The sequence below is a fragment of the Alligator sinensis genome, unplaced genomic scaffold, assembly GCF_000455745.1.
Source record: "Alligator sinensis unplaced genomic scaffold, ASM45574v1 scaffold357_1, whole genome shotgun sequence".
In the NCBI taxonomy this organism is placed as follows: Eukaryota; Metazoa; Chordata; order Crocodylia; family Alligatoridae; genus Alligator; species Alligator sinensis.
The window spans coordinates 3282217-3301660 of NW_005841942.1; the positions used below are offsets into that span (position 1 = coordinate 3282217).

General features: G+C 42.3%; 1 protein-coding gene across 12 annotated transcripts in view; it reads left to right on the forward strand.

Moving 5' to 3' along the window:
• The window catches only part of BACH2 (BTB domain and CNC homolog 2), a 269093-nt gene that overhangs the window by 205511 nt on the left and 44138 nt on the right, over positions 1–19444 (forward strand). Inside the window, exon 1 of one of the 12 annotated variants that reach the window (XM_025199397.1) lies at positions 3156–3239. The exons of the other annotated variants lie outside the window; for them this stretch is intronic. Within the exon in view, the coding sequence (XP_025055182.1) occupies positions 3213–3239 (27 nt within the window). The 5' untranslated portion in view covers positions 3156–3212. Of the gene's footprint in view, positions 1–3155; positions 3240–19444 lie in introns of those variants that run through there. 12 annotated transcript variants of the gene reach the window in all.

Here is a 19444-nt window from a genome sequence, read left to right on the forward strand (position 1 = left end):
TGCCAGGATAAGCAAAGTATAAGAATCCCTGTAAAACAGAATAGATCGTGCTGAGTAGAATTGCAAAGAATCAGTCTTCTGGGTGTTATTCTTTGATTTGTTAGGCAAGTTTTGCCCTCACACAATTGGACTGTGCACCAAAAATTTTCCATTTAATTTTCCAGAACATTTTTCAGTTATGTTTTTTTCTAACCCTTCTTGTTAAATATACACCAAATTATTATTTTTCAAGAACCAAATTAAGGTGGTAGTTATTCATTTGATCTGTATCCCTGTTTTGTTTTATTTAATCACAAAAACTGGTCTTCCGTCCTTTAACAAGGCACTTAATTAAGCCTTTAATTCATGATAAGAAGTTAAATAGCACTTGGGAGCCTTTTTTAATGGTTTCCACTTCCTATCCAGATTACAAAAAAAGGTGTGAGAGACATATATGGCTGTCAGCCAAGGGTATTGTAGGTCATGCCAATATTAGCTGGCAGCAGGCCATTATCCAATTAACATTGCTTCATCGCTGCGAGTAATAGCTCTTGAGTAGATGATTGAGTCATTCATGCTGTAGTGGTACTTTACTTGAGAAAGAGCTAGTACCACTTAGAATAGATTTCTTATTCACTATTATTTACCTGCCTTGCTTTGCCAATAAAAGTGCACAGGCATTAAACCATATCTAGAAGTTGAGAGATGGACAAAAGAGCAGCATTGATTATATATCTCTCTTTTCCTTGCTTCAGTTACAATTGAAAACATTAAAAAAATCCTCAGTCACAAGAAAATAAAGATTCCCAAGCTAAAATAACCAAAATCAGAATTCATAGGTCACCTCCCAGCTTCCCTTCTTTTTTAAACCAAAATATTTGGAAAAAAATCTTTGGAAATTAGGCAAGTTGCCTAAAAGCTGCAATCCATCTGCACTTTTGAAATGCCACCAGGCTGCTGTAGTCTTCTAAACCATCACTTTTGCAATTGTCATGATGTTCCTGGTTGTGCCTGGATAAGACCTGGACTGGGATGGGCTAACACAATATTTTTTCTCTTCAGCATTTTTGTATTAAAATGATTAAACATAGAAACTTGGAATGGTAGATTTGCTTCCCTGTACCAGGTGACCTGCAGGTAATATGGGGGCTGTAAGAATTATTTTCTGTTCTTCAGTTAACTTTTCTATCCCCCTTTCATCACTTGAGTCTGTTTGACATAGTTTTGCCTATTGCTTGAATCTGTTTGACATAGGGCTGCCTACAAACTCATCAGGGGAGATCATCAGCAAATAGGTAGAGCCCTTTTCTCCCCAGCACCACCTGGGGTGACAAGGAACAATGGTAATAAGCTGATGGAGAATAGGTTTAGGTTAGAGATCAGGAGGCAATATTTTACAGTTAGGGTGGCCAGAATCTGGAACCAACTTCCCAGGGAAGTGGTCCTCACCCCTACCTTGGGCAAATTAAAAAAGAGGTTGGATGATCACCTGTCTGGGGTCTTGTGAACCCAGCATTCATTCCTGCCTGTAGGAGGGGGTCAGGCTAGATGATCTGTTCAGGTCCCTCCTGCCCCTAGCTACTATGACACTATGAAACCTGCCTTGTCTACAGTGGACTTTATGCCAGAAAAATTCTGCTCCTAATATTGAGTAATTAAATAGAATAGGTATCATTTTCTAAGGCTAATAAATCCTTCTGGAAGAAAGGACTTTTTCTCTTATATAAATAATGTTTAGAATAGAAGTGTGATAGCTTACACTGTGCAGTAAATGATTCTGTCACCTGTTTCTTTTAATTGACCTGGGCTTGGTCCCTGCAATAGTTAGCCTTCACACACAGACATGTTATGTTGAGAGAGATTCAGACTTCCAGGCCAACAAAAACTGAGCGCACAGCAACCAAGATGGGATGGAGCCAGGCTTCTAACCTGAGTGCATTTAACCAATGAGAAATACTGGCAGCTGCTAACTGTCCATGCCAGCCTGCTGGCCTGAGAAAAGAAATGCTGGGAATTAGCCAATGGAAGATGACTGGATTCAGGAGAAAATCAAAGGCAGGATGCAGGAGGTCAGCTGTTACAGTACCCTGCTGGCTAGAGGAGATTGTTATTCCTTTTTATCTTTCTAGAAATAAACAGTTTTCTCTTACTTTGTCTCTTTCCTCTCTGTAATTTGTGTACATATGAATATAGTATCTTATAAAGAATTAATTGAATGGGCTTGGAGTACTTTCCTCAGGAGCATGGAATTAGATCTGTAACAAATGTGGAATGGAAACATGAGGCTTAACCAAAAAAAAAAAAAAATCTGCATGACACTATGCTTCCCCAGTGGGGAGATATCAGCCTACAACAAATAGCTGCAAAAGATCCTTTTTCATTTGATACTCCAATGAAAAGTTTAGGGATATCGAGTATCAGGCTTTTAACAGTATAATATCAGTTATTTATGTTTTCACAGATCACAATAGCTGTCCGGAATTGTTTCTGTCATTGACTTGCCAGACAGTACTAATCTGACTTGTATCCGTTCTCACCTTTCCCTTTATTTGTTTAGCTGTCTGTGCAATAATCACAAGACAGAGATCTGTCAGGACCTTGAGCTACCACTACAGCTAGAGGTCTCCCTAGATCACGGGGAGACTTACCAATTTGCGACAGTTGATTGTGGCGTAAAGTTCTAATTCCATGGTTGTTTCACAGCTGACCAACCGCTTGGCACTGATTGGTGGGTGGCCATGGAGGGGAGGAGGGATGAGCGGGTGGCTGCCATCTTGATTGCTGGCTGCCCTTTGTATGGTACTGCTTCTTGGCACTAATTGGCAGAGAGGCCCCGGCATGGGGAGAAAGGATGAAGGAGCAGCCATCATCTTGTCTGCTGCCCATTTGGCACCTCCCCCTTCACACAGCAAGGACCACTGGCTCCCACTAGGAAGACAACATTTTATTTTTATCAAGTTATTTTTTATGTTGATTTTGCAGACAATCTTGTGAAATCCACAAAACAACAAATTAAGTAGGTCCCTAAATATAGCCAAGCCCCATCCCCATTAATGACATGTTAGCCTGAGACTACCAGTGCCCCTCCCACTAGCCCAGAGACACAGCAACAACGGCTTTACTTTGCATTTCGTTTCACTGGTTCTATGTATGTAATGTGTGCAGTCATGTTTATTCACAGCGCACACACCAGCAGCTCCAAAAAAATCATTTAAGAAGGTTTGCTGCAGAGTATGGCACAGATGGATGTTGGAATGCTGGTTAGTATTTCTGCAAATCTTCATAAGCTAATGATGTACAACTGGGGCGTATGTCACACTTAGGATGTGTTAACTGTACTTAAAAAATATGTGTCCACTCATTCAAGTAGTAAAACACATACTAAGTACAATCATACTGTAGCAAAGTTACAACTTTTCGTGGGAGGAGGAACTCCAGATATTATTAAGTAACACATGTTCAGCTATCGACAGACTGTTCCATGGAGAACATAAGAGTTCAGGACTCCAGTGCCGTGCAGGGTCTGGGACCAACATCCAGCTGATTATTGGTCCCAGCCCCCATATCACACTGGAGCCATTTCAAGACTGGTGTGGTGAAGAGCTGTTTGTCAGTCCCACCCCTGCACCACATTAGAGCTGGTTTAAGATTGCCAGCAGCAGAGACCTGGCTCATACCACAGATTCAGTGACAGAAGTGACACTGTCTCCTGGGCTTTGCCTTCCATATTTCCTTCATCCGCTGCTAGCAGTAGAGACTCAGCTCTTCCCTGCGTGTCAGGGGCAGGCACTCCTGGGTTGGGCAGTGCTGGATATGCAGCAGGAAGGGCGTGGGTTTTGGGCATGGTGGTTTCATGGGCAGATACGCAAGCTGTGACACTTAGTGCCAGGGTCCATGTCAAAGGAAGGGATGGAGGGCAGGAAGCCTGAGGGTGCTCAGCTAGCTCTAGCCCTGTCCAGAGCAGGCTGAGATCGTAGTAGGCATTACTGTGAAGCTGCTCAGAAAATGTTCTGATTTTGAATAAAGCATGGTAATGCTTAGTGCGATCTCAGATTAAATATTTGCTAAGCGTCCATGCAGCGAACCCTGGGTTAGGAGGAGCAAGAAGTGGCAATATGCATCACGTAATGCATTAATTCATTTGGAAAAGAAAACAAGAAGATAAAAAACATATACTTACAATTGAAATTCCATGCGCCTTGCCCTTATGTGACAGGGCATTAGACAGCTTGCAGGTATTACCTGATTTTGGACATCTTGTGTGATGCATCACATGCCTACCATGGAGCCTCATGCTTTTGAAATGCTTTTCAGTAATGGGTATTTGTTTAGCATATGAGAGAAACACCTGTGGATGGCAAAGCTCCCCTTACTTCCTTATGTGTAGCTTCTTGTTTCTGGGATTTGCCTTCTGATTTTTGTGATGGAAAAATAATGAATTGTATTCCTGTTCTGCTCTTTTATGCTGCAAAAAGAACTAGGTAAAAAATCCACCAAGAAGAATATGCCAGAGCTCAGAAGGAATTCTTTTCCCTCCCCCTGGTGGTGGTTTATGCTATTTTTTTTTTTAATCAGTCACATAAAAAAGTACTAGTACAGTGGCGACAGAGAAGAAACATGTTGTCCATATTCCACCATTTTTAAAGTGGGTTCAACTCCATTGCTACAGTTAGTCAGGCCATGTTGCTACTAGTGAGTTTGTCTTGTGACCTCTGATTTAACATATAGTACTGGAAAGAGCTTGAAAAGTGCAGACTCAGTTGCAAATCACAAATGTGATTTAAAATGTAAAAGGAGCTCTAGCAACAGGTTATCATTTGTAGAAAGTGCATGAGCAGTAGCGGACGTATTTTTTGGAATGTCTGTTGACATTTTTCCTTTATTTAAATAATATAGACATTAATGTACATGAAAATGTGGATATTTTAGTACTGGAGCTTTATGTATGTTTAGTGCTGTTTTTTAATTCAATGCCCCTGCCTCCTTATAGGTCATTTCCATTCTCAGCCTAGATGCAACTGTCTTTCCCACTTCCCTTTGAAAGGTACTTCTTTGTACTTTGGTCATTCAGTGGTGCAGCAAGACTGTCTAACAATTCCTCAGATAGTCCATGAGTGCCATTCTGCTGGTCCCGTACATGAGACATTTACTAGAGTAGATTTATTATCTCCACAATAAACATCTTGTGTCTACACATGTGGCCCTATTAGGCCACAGGAAACTAATCAACTCTGCAGCAGGGTCGTACTTGTAAATACAGGTACTATCCAGCTGGGGAGTTTCTAACTCCACAGTACCGCACCTGTAGGCAGCACTGACACAGCTGGCTGGGGCATGAGGGTGCTTCACTGTGAGGGCTACCTGCTGGCTTACCCCACATTGGGGCATCCTCATGTCCTGACCAGCCCCTCCACAGCATGTGGAGCCCTGACCCCCAGGCCTCCTGCCAGCTGGGGCTACTCCAACCCAGCTCAAGGTGCTATTGTGTTGCATTAATATGCATGTGTAGACACACCTGCTGTTCTTTAGAAGGAACTGGTAGGAAGTAGCTCTTGGGTAGAGAGTAGGGCCTGACTGCAGGTAAATAAGCACTCAGTTTTTTTGTCATATCATGAAAACTGGCCCTTTGTGACTAACTACACCATGCACTGAATGTTTACTTACCAAATCATCACCACTGCTTTTCTGCAATATCTGTGGGAGATCTCCAAAAACTCTGCCAAGTATTGATTCAGTTTAGCTCTGCTAAAAAGTGTTCTTCAATTTAGGTGACAACGCTAGAGATTTTATATGGCCAGTAAAACTAAAAACCATGCATGATGATTTTCTAACACACAGAGTATTGCACTTAAAGTGATGTAACTCAAATTTAGACTTTGTTGCGATGGGTCAGGACGAATTAGATCCTGGACTGGAAATTACTTGTTGTGTAGGACTAGAATCTATCTGATCACATTTAATATGGATGAATATATATACTAGATGCTTCAAAAGGGCTAATTTTGCAAATCCAAAAAAACATTATGAGCAAAATGGTTTGGGAGGAAAATCTTGGACAGAAAAATGGGAATGAAAAGTAGGAGTTTTTAAACATTTTAGCAGATGACCAAAATACCGTGATTTCAGAATAAGGAAAGAGAATGGTGTTGGCTAAAAGTCTATCCTGGTTCAGTTGCACAATGAAGGGAGTCATTAGGAATAAAAAAGTAAACAAGTAGAAACAGATAGTATGCAATATAAATTAGAAAGTATGATTATCAAGGAAAAGCTTGTGACTGGCCCAGCTAAAGACAGTATGTTACAGGTATATGAGGAACAACAAAAAATAAGTTCATTAGAAGATGGAGGTTGTGATGATGCAGAAAAGGAAAGAATGTTTAATAAATATTTCTGTGCTTTGTTTGGGGGGACTCAGGACAGCCTTCTCAGATCAGTCAAAAACCTTCAGTTTTCTTGCTTCCATATAGAGTGGCTGTAAGTTAGACAGCTTGGGGCTTTTCTGAACAGAAGAGTGCATTGGTATATTTGCACTTAAGTGAGAAAATTAGAAAGAATGAGAGGACTGCAGGTAGCCATAATATCGCAACTGCAGATTGACTGACCTGATGCTGGTGATTGCTGCAGTTCTTTATCCACCTGATATTCCCTGCTCTTTTGTCCTGCATTGCCCTAGAATTCAAGCTCAGTGTGCATTTGATCATGATCCTAATTTACACTGTAAACAATATTGTACAAGGAAACAGACTTGAGAGGACAGTGTTAAGTCAAAATAAATTATGAATCATTTTAGGAAATTCTGTTATTCTAAGCATATCTCTTTACTTCACAACAGGTTCTCTTTTGGCTAAGATCAAGATCAAGTATTAATGCAGGGAATCTGAATTCCCAGACCTGTGGACCTGGGACCTTCATATAGGATGTCAGCTCAGTAGAAAATGAGACACTGATATTGATAGACATGGATATTGAGCTTAGATATTTTGGATTTGGAATTTAATTTGCTATTGGATTTGGACTGATATTAAAAAAACAAAAAAAACAAAAACATTTTATATGGATTATCTTTGAAAAATCCAGGCTTGGAAAGAAGTTAAATCTGTTTTAAATCTAGGTGCTTACGTGAGAATTTGAACTTGGGTGCCTACAGTTTGGTATCTAAGGACATTTTTGTGTGTGTTGTGGGATGCACTGGCTGCTTTAATTAGCAAGTCGTGCTAATTAAAAGCACCCGCACATCATGTGTCTCAGTGTCCCCATGCTGAAAAAATGGCAGCTGAGTGCTTTGAACTAAAGCTCATTGAATGTCTTTTATATGAAAATGCCCCGCCACCATTTTTTCAGCACAGAGACGCGTTGGAACGCTGATACACATAATGTGGAAGGCTGCCGGAGGGCATAATTTCTGTGCTCCAGCAGACTCGATTAATCAAGTTTGCTCTGACGCGCTGGATTTCCAGCATGTCAGAGCAGGCTCCGCACATGTAAATAGGAGCCGTAAGTTAGTTTAGGTTTTTAATTTGTATTCAGTACCAGCTGGGAGTATTGTTGTCTCAATGTTCTAAGCCAGAGGTGGCCACAAGTGACACAGGCAGCCTCTGTGTATGACACATGACAGATTAGGAAGGGGAAGGCAGCACAGCAGGAGCGGAAAGCAGAGCAGCAGATCAGTCAGGGGAAGGGAATTGGAGTGGCACTTGAGGATGGTGTGGGGCCTAACTTGTGGCGCACATGCCAAAAAGCTTAGCCCCCACTGTTCTAAACCTTGCACAAGTAGCTAAGAGGAGTTTCCCCAAGAGTCCCTTCCTCAAAAAGTATAGCAGTACAAGTGGGAGTTCTGGATGCTCAATACCTCTGAAAATCAAGCCGGTTTTACTAACATACCTAAACACAGGTATTGGTGCTAAACTGTAACCACCTTCACTTTAAATTTCAGTTTATGCATTTATTTTAGACCAAATTTGTTCTTTCTCCAAGCCAAAAAGCATTTCCTTCTTTGGAAGCTAAGGAAAGGTGTCAGCTGTTTGCATCTCCTCTGGTCTTTGAACTTGTTAGTTTGTTATACAGATTACTACAAGGTTGTTGGATTTAGTAAATTAAATGGTCTATATCACAGTTAACAAAATTGAGTTGCGATTTAGGCTAGAAGTTCCTGGAGGCTCAAGGAAGAACTTTAGCTTCTCTTATCCATCCACCTCATCAGTCAAAGCATTTGAGAGCCCTAGAACCAAAGCCAAACAGTAAATAAGAAAAATTGAAACGTACAAATGAAGTACTAAAAGCAGAGAGGTTTGGCAGGTATTCCCCAAAGTAGAATCAGTGGTGGCATTATGCTCTCAGTGCTTCCACTGTTCCCTGGTGTCAACTGCATTTCCTATAGCCGTCACTGAGTTGGTTTTATTAGGTTAGCAAAACAGGAAGGAGTCCATCAAAATAAACTGAACTAGCCAGAAATGGCCATTATACAACATCAATATTTTCAAGATTGCAGGTAGAGTGGACATCTAGTCTGTTCTCCAATGAGCACTTCAAATCCATAATGTCCTGCTCCTGGCTTGTTTGCTACTGAATCGTGTTGTGATCAGGCTTTCAAAACAAGCTCCTTAAATCATATCGATACCTACCATTTTATGTGCCCCAAATGGGCAAGCCTGTGAACTGTTTCATGTTCCAGTGTAAACAAGGTACCCATGAACATTTTATGGAAAACATTTTAACAGCCAGTTTTGGAATTTTTGGCTCTTACTGATTTGATCCAATTTTCTCCGGCCGGCAGCTGGCAACCTGGAGCTATTTTTTGGCTAACCCAATCTTCTGGCAAGACTTGTGGGGAGATACTGTTTCCTGTCAAATTCAGGTTTCTCCACATTTACATGGGTCCAGGACTCTGGGGACAGCTCTGAAAGAAGCCTGGAAACTAAATAGTCTTTCTAACTTAAACCAGACATAAGTAGAACAATCTTTTAAGTGCCTGTCCTTCTGTCTCCCCTTACCATATACATACAGTCCTCAGAGAAAATGACCTAGTCAGGAGTCTCTTGGTAAAGTAAAAACAGAATAGGCTCAAGTTCTTTCCTTTTCCTTTGAAAGGATAGGGCTGGTGCCAACTGCCTTTCAAGAAAGGAAAAAGCTGTCTAAAGACAAATTCTGACAACTTCCCATCCCCTCAGGGGAGGAGTAGAGTCCTCTCTGCTTGTAGATAGGCTGCAAGTGATCTATGTTAGATAAATGGCCCCTTTTATTTGTTCGTGGGCACATCTGGGATTTTAAAAAGCGGGGAGGACGTGGAAACAGTTACCTGCACTGCAGTTGTTGCTGCACCCCTGCTCCTCTCCCCAACTGCCCCAGCCAAGAATTTGTTTCAAGTCCCTGAATCAGTTAAGAGCCCCCACCACTGCCTCTCAGCAGCCTGCTCTTCCCCTCTGTCTCTAGTGAGTTATGGAATAGAGAAAATCCCACACAATTTACTGATTCGTTTTGATGCACTGGCTGGGGGAGTAGTTAGCTGATTGCACGATTTCACAATGATTACACACTTAATTCATACAACACAATTTTATTTTAAAATTCTTTGCTACGTATATAACACTGCTTAGCTTTAAGAAACACCACAAACATTAAGAACACAATAATTACATATATCAGAAACAATGCTCTGAATGCACTTCCTTCCCAAACAGTGTTATAAGAATTAGTGTTACAAAAACAACTACAATTACAACTAAAAGTTAAATTTGAATCAATACTATTATTTTTCATAATATACTTACAATCCTAGAATTCCAAGAAGCCAAATACCAAAATATGGTTTCATTCCTCAGTAGTACGATTTAATGGGTTGGCCTCAGAAGTACGGTTCAATTGGCTCGCCTCAGCAATACGATTCAATAGGCTGGCCTCAGCAGTGATAGGACTAAGTCCCCTTCCTTCAGTCCCTTTCAGGTGCTCCGCGGCTTCAGCGTGAACTAAGAGATTCGTGTTCACGGAGAGGTTGGGTCAAGTGATCAATCTGATCCGGGCTACACTTGCGATTCTTCCTTCGTTGTTCTGCAAGTGAAGTCACCTCCAAATTGGGACAGTAAATTACAGTTTTTATTGAGCGAGCTGCCACCAGTGGGAGACTTCCATATCACTGTAAATGTCCTTTTCTTACCAATTTAGTTAAAAGGCCCTAGGCTTTGATGTCTCGGAATTCAGGATATTTGCTCTCTTTGTAAAAGACTTCTAAAGCTAAAATTTAAATTAAGACTTTAACCGAAGTCAGGACATTTTACACGTAGTTCCAAAACAATGAGCTAGATAAGGAGATAAATCCTATCTTCTTCCTGAAACTGGCTAATGGGCAACCTTTACAAACATTCAAACTATTTCATTCAATATGACACCCACCATGTTCAGCAGCATTTCCCTTTCCCTCCCATTCCCCCTTTCTGCTTTCCTACTTATGCCTTTGGATTAAAGAAATGCACCTGCTCCTACTGCTATACCAACAGCTCCATCCCCACTCCAGCTGGGGCTGCGGAGGGTGGCTATACAGGGAGTCCAGCTCAGCTGAGGACAGTGGCAGGGGTGGGACACCCAGGAGGACCAGCCAACGAGGGGAATCCTGCTGCTGCACCCAGCTGACCACAGCTTCTCACACTGCCCAGCTGAAGCTCTCAGCTGAAGGAGTGACTCTGGAGCTCCCCCCACCACTGGTTCAGGTGGGGCCAGGGGCAGGGACGGTGGCAGGTGAGGAAGGGAAAGGGAGAAGGTGGTGGGAGCAGGGGAGATTCTTACCTGGTTTGGGGATTTAAAGTCCTCAGCTGCTGTTCCTGCAGTGTGGTCCAAAACAGGATGTGTGACCATCCCAGCTCACCCCCCTCTGGATTCACCCTTGTATTTGTTTGATTTAGTTATTTCAGTGTTTCCCAAACTTTTGATACCTGGAACACACTTTTTTCTGGATTAGAATTGGCAGTACACTTAACTCATGGCAGGCCAGATCTGGTCCATGGGCCCAATCCCGCCATGTGGGGCCAGTGCAGCTGGGACCTATTCCCACCAATTTTTCACAACACGCTTCCACTACTCTTGTGGCACACTAGTGTGCCCCAGCACAGCCTTTGGGAATCACTGGGCTGTTTACTTGAACTTGTCTTTCTCACTTCATAGGATTAAAATAAAGCCTCCTCCCTTCACCCATAAGTGGTTTCTGAACAAGGTATTTAATCCTGTGGACATAGAAACAAATCAACCAACATCTAAACCCAGAACCAGTTACTTTGCAGAATATGGGGTATATCAAGCTATTGCTACATTTTTAACTCCTGAATAAGGCCAGCAAACCAAAGCCATTAAAAATAGGGACTCTAGTCTGTAGGTGCCATCTCTACCTGTAGTATTTTCTTAGTTGATAACACTCTGTGCTGGCAGTTGCCTGGTTTACATAATCAACGGTGATCAAGGAAGAAAACCTCTTCACTTGTTGGGTTCTTTGTATAAATAAGAAGAGGATCTGTTTGTATAACTAAGTCTGTTCACATATACCAAGTCATCACACAGTTCTATAGGGGAGAAAATAAGATTGGTTTGCAAAACCTCCATAATTGGCTACTTTCTGGTAGGGATCCAGTCTAACCTATGCCTTTTTCTTGGCTCTTACTACTCTTGCTCTTGTGGATGAGCCTGAGAAAACAACTGAATGGCAGTTACCGCATTTACATGCATCCAAGACAAGGTTTTCTTTCCCATTCAACATGGCAGGGAAAGACCCCTCATCTTAGATTCAAGTACAAGGTGGTGTGTGGGGCAGGGGGAGCAGGCAGCTGCTGCACCTCCAACCCGGGCTCAAGTCAAAGCTGCCCTGCTCCCACACCACCTCTACCCTGTGCGTCCCTTCCTACCAGCACCTCTGCTTCCTACCCCTCCCACCACCTGCCTCTCCTCCCCCTGCCCCAGGCTCTCCCTTCCTCCACCCCCACTGCTGCCTCTTACCCTGAGTCACTGCTCAGGGTCCAGCTCTGGCAGCCCCACTCTGGACAGGAGCACAGAGCACATCCTGGGTCCAACCCTCACACAGCCATACAGCATTGCTTGCACTAGTAATAGTTCTGTCCCATGCTCCAGCTCTGATCTGGTCCTCAGCCAGAGCTGGGGCTGAAGCTGGTGCCACCACAACTGCTCCTGCGTGGCTGGGTGGGGACTGGAGCTAGCATGTGCTCTGTGCCCTGGGCAGGAGTGGGTATGCTGGAGGGTAAGCGGTGGTAGTGGGGAGGTGCACCAGCAACAAGCTGGGCTTGGGGCTCTGTGGACCTCAGTGAAGCTGCTTCAGCCTCCCAGCTGCCTGTCACAGCTGCCTGGGCCCTGGGCAGACCCCTGCTACCCACCACGGAGCCTGGGCTGATCACAGCAGCAAGGCTGCAAGCAACCGCACCAGGGTCCGCAGAGCACCAGCCCAGCTCATAGCCAGTGGCAGGTACACAGGCACCTCAAAGCAGATGGTGGGGAAGGGGCCAGGGCTGCACTGCCACAACAAAGATCGGACCCCTTGTGGCTCCCCCACTATCCACCCTGTCAGAGCTGATTTGAGTTAGTGCCTCGACACAGTGGAACTTTCTAGCACAAGGCATGGTAAGGCAGGGGAAGTCTCGGCATGGTGAAGAGTTCCGGCGTGGACAGAGTTCCCGCCAATAAAATGCAGATTTGCATAATGTGATTGACTGATGTTAAATTATTCCCACGTGGCGGCTGGCAATTGGCTCGCCAGCCCTATAAAAGGGTAGGGGGGGTTTCGCTCCACGATTCCCCCTGGAGTGGAATTCCAGCAGCTTGATCACCTGCCAACGACTCCCCGTCGGCGAAGCCTTGCGACTTACCCTCCGTGTTGCATGCCCGAGTTAGACCCGAGCTACCCGGTCTACAAGAGCTCCTCGATTACCGATTAGAAAATAGAATTGTTGCAACTACGATTGCCTGTGCTGTATACGACTCTACAGTGTAAGTAAAGCTATCTCTGTTTTTCCTATTGATACGTGTCTCGTCTGTGCCTAATTCCGCTCCGGTGATAGAGAGTACCCATCTTCCCGTCACGGGATCGCAGCCGCAACCCCAGCTAGCGTTCCCGAGGACTCCTGATCCTCGATTCCCCCTTGGCCCCCACACACCCCACGGTGCACGTGCCAAGCAAAATGCCTTTGCATGCCACACTGGTACCTATGCTGGGGGTTGCCCACCCCTGTTCCTACCCTCTTTCTTTGTCAGTCAAATTGACCTTGGCTAAAATCTCTGATGCTCTTGGTATTCTGGACTTCTTCCAAGCAGGTTTGGAGAATAGACTGGCTCTGAAATACTTCTTAAGCTGCTAGTAGCATTTGTCAAGACAAAGTTAAAACAGACTATCCTCTTGTGCCCAGTTTCTCTGGGGTGTCTGATATAGGAATATCAACTTATTTCTGAGGTGACTGTTTGCTTTTTGAATTTCTGAATGAAGGTATGAGTGAAAGTATGCCCTGTTTTTGACAATAGGAGGCTTTTTGTTAGGAATTGTCTTGGTCAGGAGGAGGGACAGCTGAGAGTCGTTTCTTATTGTCACATGTCCTGCCTCTTGTCAGAAAAATAGTAGTGTTGAAGACTTGCTTCAGTCTGCTACTTTAGCATTGAGTGTCCTTTGGGTATTGCTAAAAGAGGGACTTTTCTTTCTCCCAAATTGTGCACTGATTTGCAGTTGGAGGAGAAGAAAAGATGAGGCTTCTTGACTATATGCAGGACACTTCTAGGGTATCATCACAAACCTAAAGATATTAGTGGCTTTCCTTCCTGTTTTAACATCTCTCCTTAAAACGTACTTTTCTGTGATGCTTTTTTAACACGGCTCTGTTTAAAGCTCACTGCCTCTGTCTGATTAGATTGTAGCCTCTTCAGAGCAGACTCTGTTGCAGTCTCTGGCCTTTGTACTGTACTGTCTGCCCTGTCGAAATTCCAATAACAACCCGAAAAAACAAGCAGTGTTCAGGTTTTGATACTGGGCTAGCTCTCAGGAACAAAATGCTATACAATCCCAAGTCTCTGTTCGAGAAGCTTAGAGAGTCTTCATGAGCTGGACTCCCCAGAGAGCCTGCACCCTTTGTTTAGCTTCCCTCTCGCTCGCTCTCGAAATGAATATAAAGCTGCAGCCTTTCTACTCCAGATCTAGAAATGGGGAAAGGATTTGTATTTTGCTGCCCTTGAGAGAAGCAGTGTGCATCTGCCTGTGCTTGATCTCAAATATTCTTGTCCTCTTTGCATGCACAACAATGGCCCTCGAAACCTATTGTAGCCAATATGTGTTAGGATGGGAGTAGGGGCAGGATTTGAAATGATGCAACCCTAAAATACATTAAAATTTCCCTTTTGTTGTTGAGGTTCAATTTTAGTTACTCCCTTAATTCTTCCGTAGCAATGTGTGGGACCTGCTGTGGGTTATCAATAAGGTGTCCTCATCCTTTTAGAAGTAGACCACAGTCAGCAGCACTGGGCAAACCATAGAATAAATTGTCAGTCATTTGGCGTTTGTGTGAATGATTAACTCTGTACATTTAACCAGTACTCTATTTTTGTCAGTAATTTTTCAAGGTCCTTGAGAGGCCTTTATGGCAAGCTCCTATGTTACATACTGCCCTGCCCAACATTCTTCTAGTTCTTGCCATTTCCTGCTTTTTACCAAAGTGGCTGTGGCTTTGGATAGCAAGTGGCTATGCATTTCCCAAAGGAATGATTTTAAAAAGTGCTTTTTGTTTGCTGTCTTTCTGACTGTGTACTTTGGATTTGCACTTGTTTATGAGGATTTCTGCTTTGTGTGACTGTTGAGGGAGGGAGGCATTGATGGGTTTGTTTTTTTTTATTTCTGCTTTCATTCCCACCCCCCATCCCTTAAACATTGTATTAAATCTAACATGACAAAAACAGGCAGAGGCTGCGCTTGGCCATGCTAATTCCCCAACGGCTTTAAGCTGCTGGCTGCAATACTGCAAACAAATTCAGAACCTGACTTGGCCAGCAATTCTCCCAGCTATCTGCATGTTAGCTCTCCAGGCTTTATTTTACCTACAATATTTGAGACTGTGGAGTCGCAGCCTATGTCTAATTGTTATGCATGAATGGGAAATATTCCTGTACTTATTTGCATTCATTAGCTGTTGGTAGTTCCTCTGTTGAGGTCTCTAGCCTTGTTTTTACAGTGCTTTTGGCAGTGTTTCTGCACTCAGTGTGTGAATTTTTATGATCTGTTGCATGTTATTCGTGCAATTTCCTGCCCTGTAATGGTATCAGTTTTCCAGACACAGAGGAATACAAACTAAAACCCAGGAGCCTGCATTAGCATAAAATGTCCCAGTTCTGTCAGTTTGATTAATTTGTCTCTTTGTCTCCACTCTATATGATAAGTGCTATTAATGGTTACAACACTTCATATGTCAAAGTCTTTCTTCCTAATGACTTGAAAATGTGGTTTATTTCCCCCCTTTTTGTATTATTTTTCTCATTTAGCATTCTACTCAAGTATAGATTTATGCCATGCTCTTTCATTATCTTACTGGTTGCAGCACTGGAGTGATTACATATGGTATCGGGTATGAGCAAAGATGTGATCCCAGGGGCAGCAGCTGCTGATGCAAGCTGAAAATAGATCCAGCGTATGCTCAGCACTTTTCCCAGAGGTCTTTTATTTATTAGTAACAGTCTTGGTACAGGACAGCTTGGACCCTCATTTAGCAAGATGACTTTTTGCCTTTCAGCACAGCACAATGACTTTGCTCTATTTACTGACTGCTGTGTAATTTTTTTTTTTTTGCTGCCGTGTATCTAAGCAATGACTTAACCGAACAGAAATTGTAATATAATCCTGATTTATAACGAAGTCAAAAAATGACAGGCTCCATTTGAAGTAATGAAACTTGACAGATCTAAGGTTTAAATTAAATAATCCTATTTGTACGACAGCATTTTGTACATGGTACACTGATTTAAAATGAACTTCAGTTCTTCTCCAGTGATTCCTTTGCCACTCTATATTTTGCCTTCCGAAGGGGGGTTTTCAGTAAGAAATTCATTTGAGGAGAGTCCATTTGTCTCTGAAAATATGCATGTGAAACAATGCAGAAGAATTCTTCAGTGCAAAAAAAAATAAACGCAGGTGGCTTGTCCAGGGCAAGCAGTGTGTAACCTGCTTAGGGTGGGGTTTCCTCTGTGTGGGGTTAGAGAAACAAAAGGCAGATGGAGACAGAAAGAAGAGCAAGCAAGCAAGAGAAATGCTGAAGAGAAAGGAGCAGAGGAACAAAGATGAAGAGGGGACTGAGAGACAAAGCTGCAGGATAAAAACTTTTGTAAATAAGAGCTGCGGCAGTGGGCTTGTATTTGTTTTGCTGTTTTTTTGTAGCACAGAGGTAAAGGAAGATGCCTTTGCAATTCTTTTCTGATTTTCAAACTGATGCTTTTTGCATTGCTTTTCTGTTGCATTTAGCTCCCATTTCCTTCCATTTTTTATTTTTTTTATTCCTCTTCTGTCTCCACCTGATCTCTCTTTCTTGAGCGCTGAATGGGATGTAGCCCTGGATCAGCCTTATCCTCTCATTCAGAAACTTGCATAAAATGGCCAAACCTGTTCTCAAATTGGAAACATGGCTAACATGAATCATGTTGCACTGACATTACCCCTAATTGTTAATATTTCTACAAGCCCCTTTGAAGGCAGGTATTGGTTTTTATCATTTTGTTCTCAGGTGCTACCAGTCTCCAGTGTAACAAAGCACTTGATCCTATAGACACTTATTACAGAGCATAGCACTTATGGATTTCATTTGGGACCTTTGCTCTCACATCTTCCATGCCAGTGATCAGATACTACCATGGTAGGCACAGTCTAGGGAGCCTGAATAGAAGCTTTTATTCAGTTTTCACAGGAAGACCATCTTTAATTGAAAGCATATATATTTATTAATCCATTGAGTGAGGCTTTGAAGGGTGTGGTCTCTCTCTAATCAGGGCAGTGTCTCTACACAAATGGAATGACCAAATTCAAGATTTAATATAATTACTGGTCCATAGTAAATGGTCTCAGGCCCCAAAAGCTTATTTTCTCTATTTTAATGAGCTCCACTAATGAACACACTAATTTCCAAATGAATCCCAGAAGGGTACCCAAAGGAGATGAAAATATTTTTAAGCACTTCTTTGAGATGCAGCATCATCTTTCTGCTGAGAAAGGTGGTAGACAGGTGAATGGATCACAGAACTGTATCCGCATAGTAACAATGTCTGGCTAATAGATAAAGCTGGTATGCAGTAGTCAAGGGGGAAAAAAGACTTATTTTTTGACACTTGCAGTAAAATGACAAATTATGTTAATAAAAACAAAACCAAGTTCCCTAATGCTGTCAAGGAGAGACATTGCTTGAGTATATCATTCAGAGGCTAGAACAAGCAGTGCAGCGGGGAGACATCAAGAAAAATGAACGTGCAAAGAGACCAGGCTTCTTTTAGAGCAGAAGGGGAAAGAAAGGACAGTCCTTTTAGAAGCAGTCTAGTGTAGCAGTAATATGATGGTAATAGAAATCCAAAGAGAACACTCTTTTCAGACAGATGGGACTTATTCTCTCTGTTTCATACACTTTAGCATTCTTTGTGTCTGTATGTGTGTGCTTGTACATTATGCATATCAAAAGAATTAAAGATCTTATTTGAACCCACACAAGAGAAGACTCAGAATTCAGGCTGAAATGGCGTACTTGCTTAACATTACATTGGGTCACAGCGCAGTTGGTATTTTCGGTGCATTTCGCTTTTTTATACAAAATCGCCACATAGGAAAACTAAGAGTGGAAAGCCAGTAAGTAGATCATGTAAGGACCTGACCAGGGCAAGGGCACCTTACTGCTTGATATGCAGACATGCCATTCAAGACCTCGAGGCTCAAAGAATCACTCTAGCCAATTCTCTACTACTTTCACCCCATGTAATCACTTATATCCGTGTGCTGTACATGTAGTTCCCATTCTGATTGAGCAGCATTTCACGCTCACTCTGGACAAGTGAAAATGCCTGTGCAAGGTGCAAGGCTGTGGAGAATCAGACACTTCTATCTTGTCTCAAGTATTCTGAGTTGGCAGCAAATTTAGCCAGTATGAAATATCTTCTTTGGTGATAATAACAGAGATAAATAGTGTCAAGTAGGTAAATGCCTCAGTGATTTCTGGTGCTATTTAAAGAGTCTAAATAACCTTTTTACTCTACCACAGAAGGAATTAATTACTTTGTTTATAAGGCACAAACCAAACAATATCGTGCTCCTTTTGCCAGCTCTACAGTGGCAAGCCTCCCTCCCTGAATGGTGTAGATGTTGTTGATGAAATTTGAACAAGAGGAAGTAAAATAAGAGTAATGTTAATCCTCAGGAGTAGATCTCTTAGTAGCATGGAGACAAAAATCAATATGTGCCAAATGCAAGTAGGAAATTCCCTGTTTCCAAAAAATGAAAACTGGAACAAATACAGCATTCGGCAATTTCCATTTTAAAAACACAATGGCCAGCAGGAAGGTGGGGGTATTTATATAGGGTTGAAGCCTACCAGTTAATACTTCTAATTGCCTCATTATCTAGTCAAGTGGAATAGTAAAGCCTCTTGACCTTGCATTCCTCCCACAGCCCAGTTAAGTGTCCCAGCATCTGAAGTGTTACAGTAGCTATTGAGCTATTTTCCCTTTCTTTTTCACATTTTAGCTGGCATAAGGAAGCCAGTGATTTTTATATTCTATGCTATGTTGGCTTGCAGACTCATGAAATGTTGGAAATGCTGACATCTTGAAGCATTAGCTCCTGAATGTTACCCATCTTGTGGAAACCAAGGCAAAGAATCCGCTAGTGACCTCATTATCATGTGTTCATATCTCTCCAGCTGTATTCCTCTGTCACCCTATTGTCTCCTTCCCTTTTGGCTTGCCTATGGGGGCTAATTCACATTTCAGTAGACCACACACACAAATGTCCATTTCTCTTTCATTTTTGCACTCAGCAAAATTTAATACCAGAAGTTGTGGTGAGAAGATTTTATTGTATTTACAAACTATATTACAGTGTGTTTACCAAAATCCTAGGGCTTATTCACTTAAATAATTAAAATATAACTCTGCTTGCAAAACAAGTGTCATTTTTAGCACATTGTTATTGCTTTCCCATATTGTGTATTTTGTTTGTTTGTGGATTCCTAAAATGTAGTCATCCAAAACAAGTCACCTGGTTACCACCAGAAATGAACAAGTTTCTCCTTGGATTAGCTTTATTTTTCCTATGTTGGTGTTTGGCAGGTATTAGCATGTTCTTGTTTAATTTTAGATATGTTGAAGTTGTTCTTGACGCTTTTTCTGCCTATTTTGAAGCCTGTTATGCACCTAGATGAGACTTTTGCACTTTTCAATTATAACAGACTCTTAATCTGTTCCATTCATGTCTCATCCT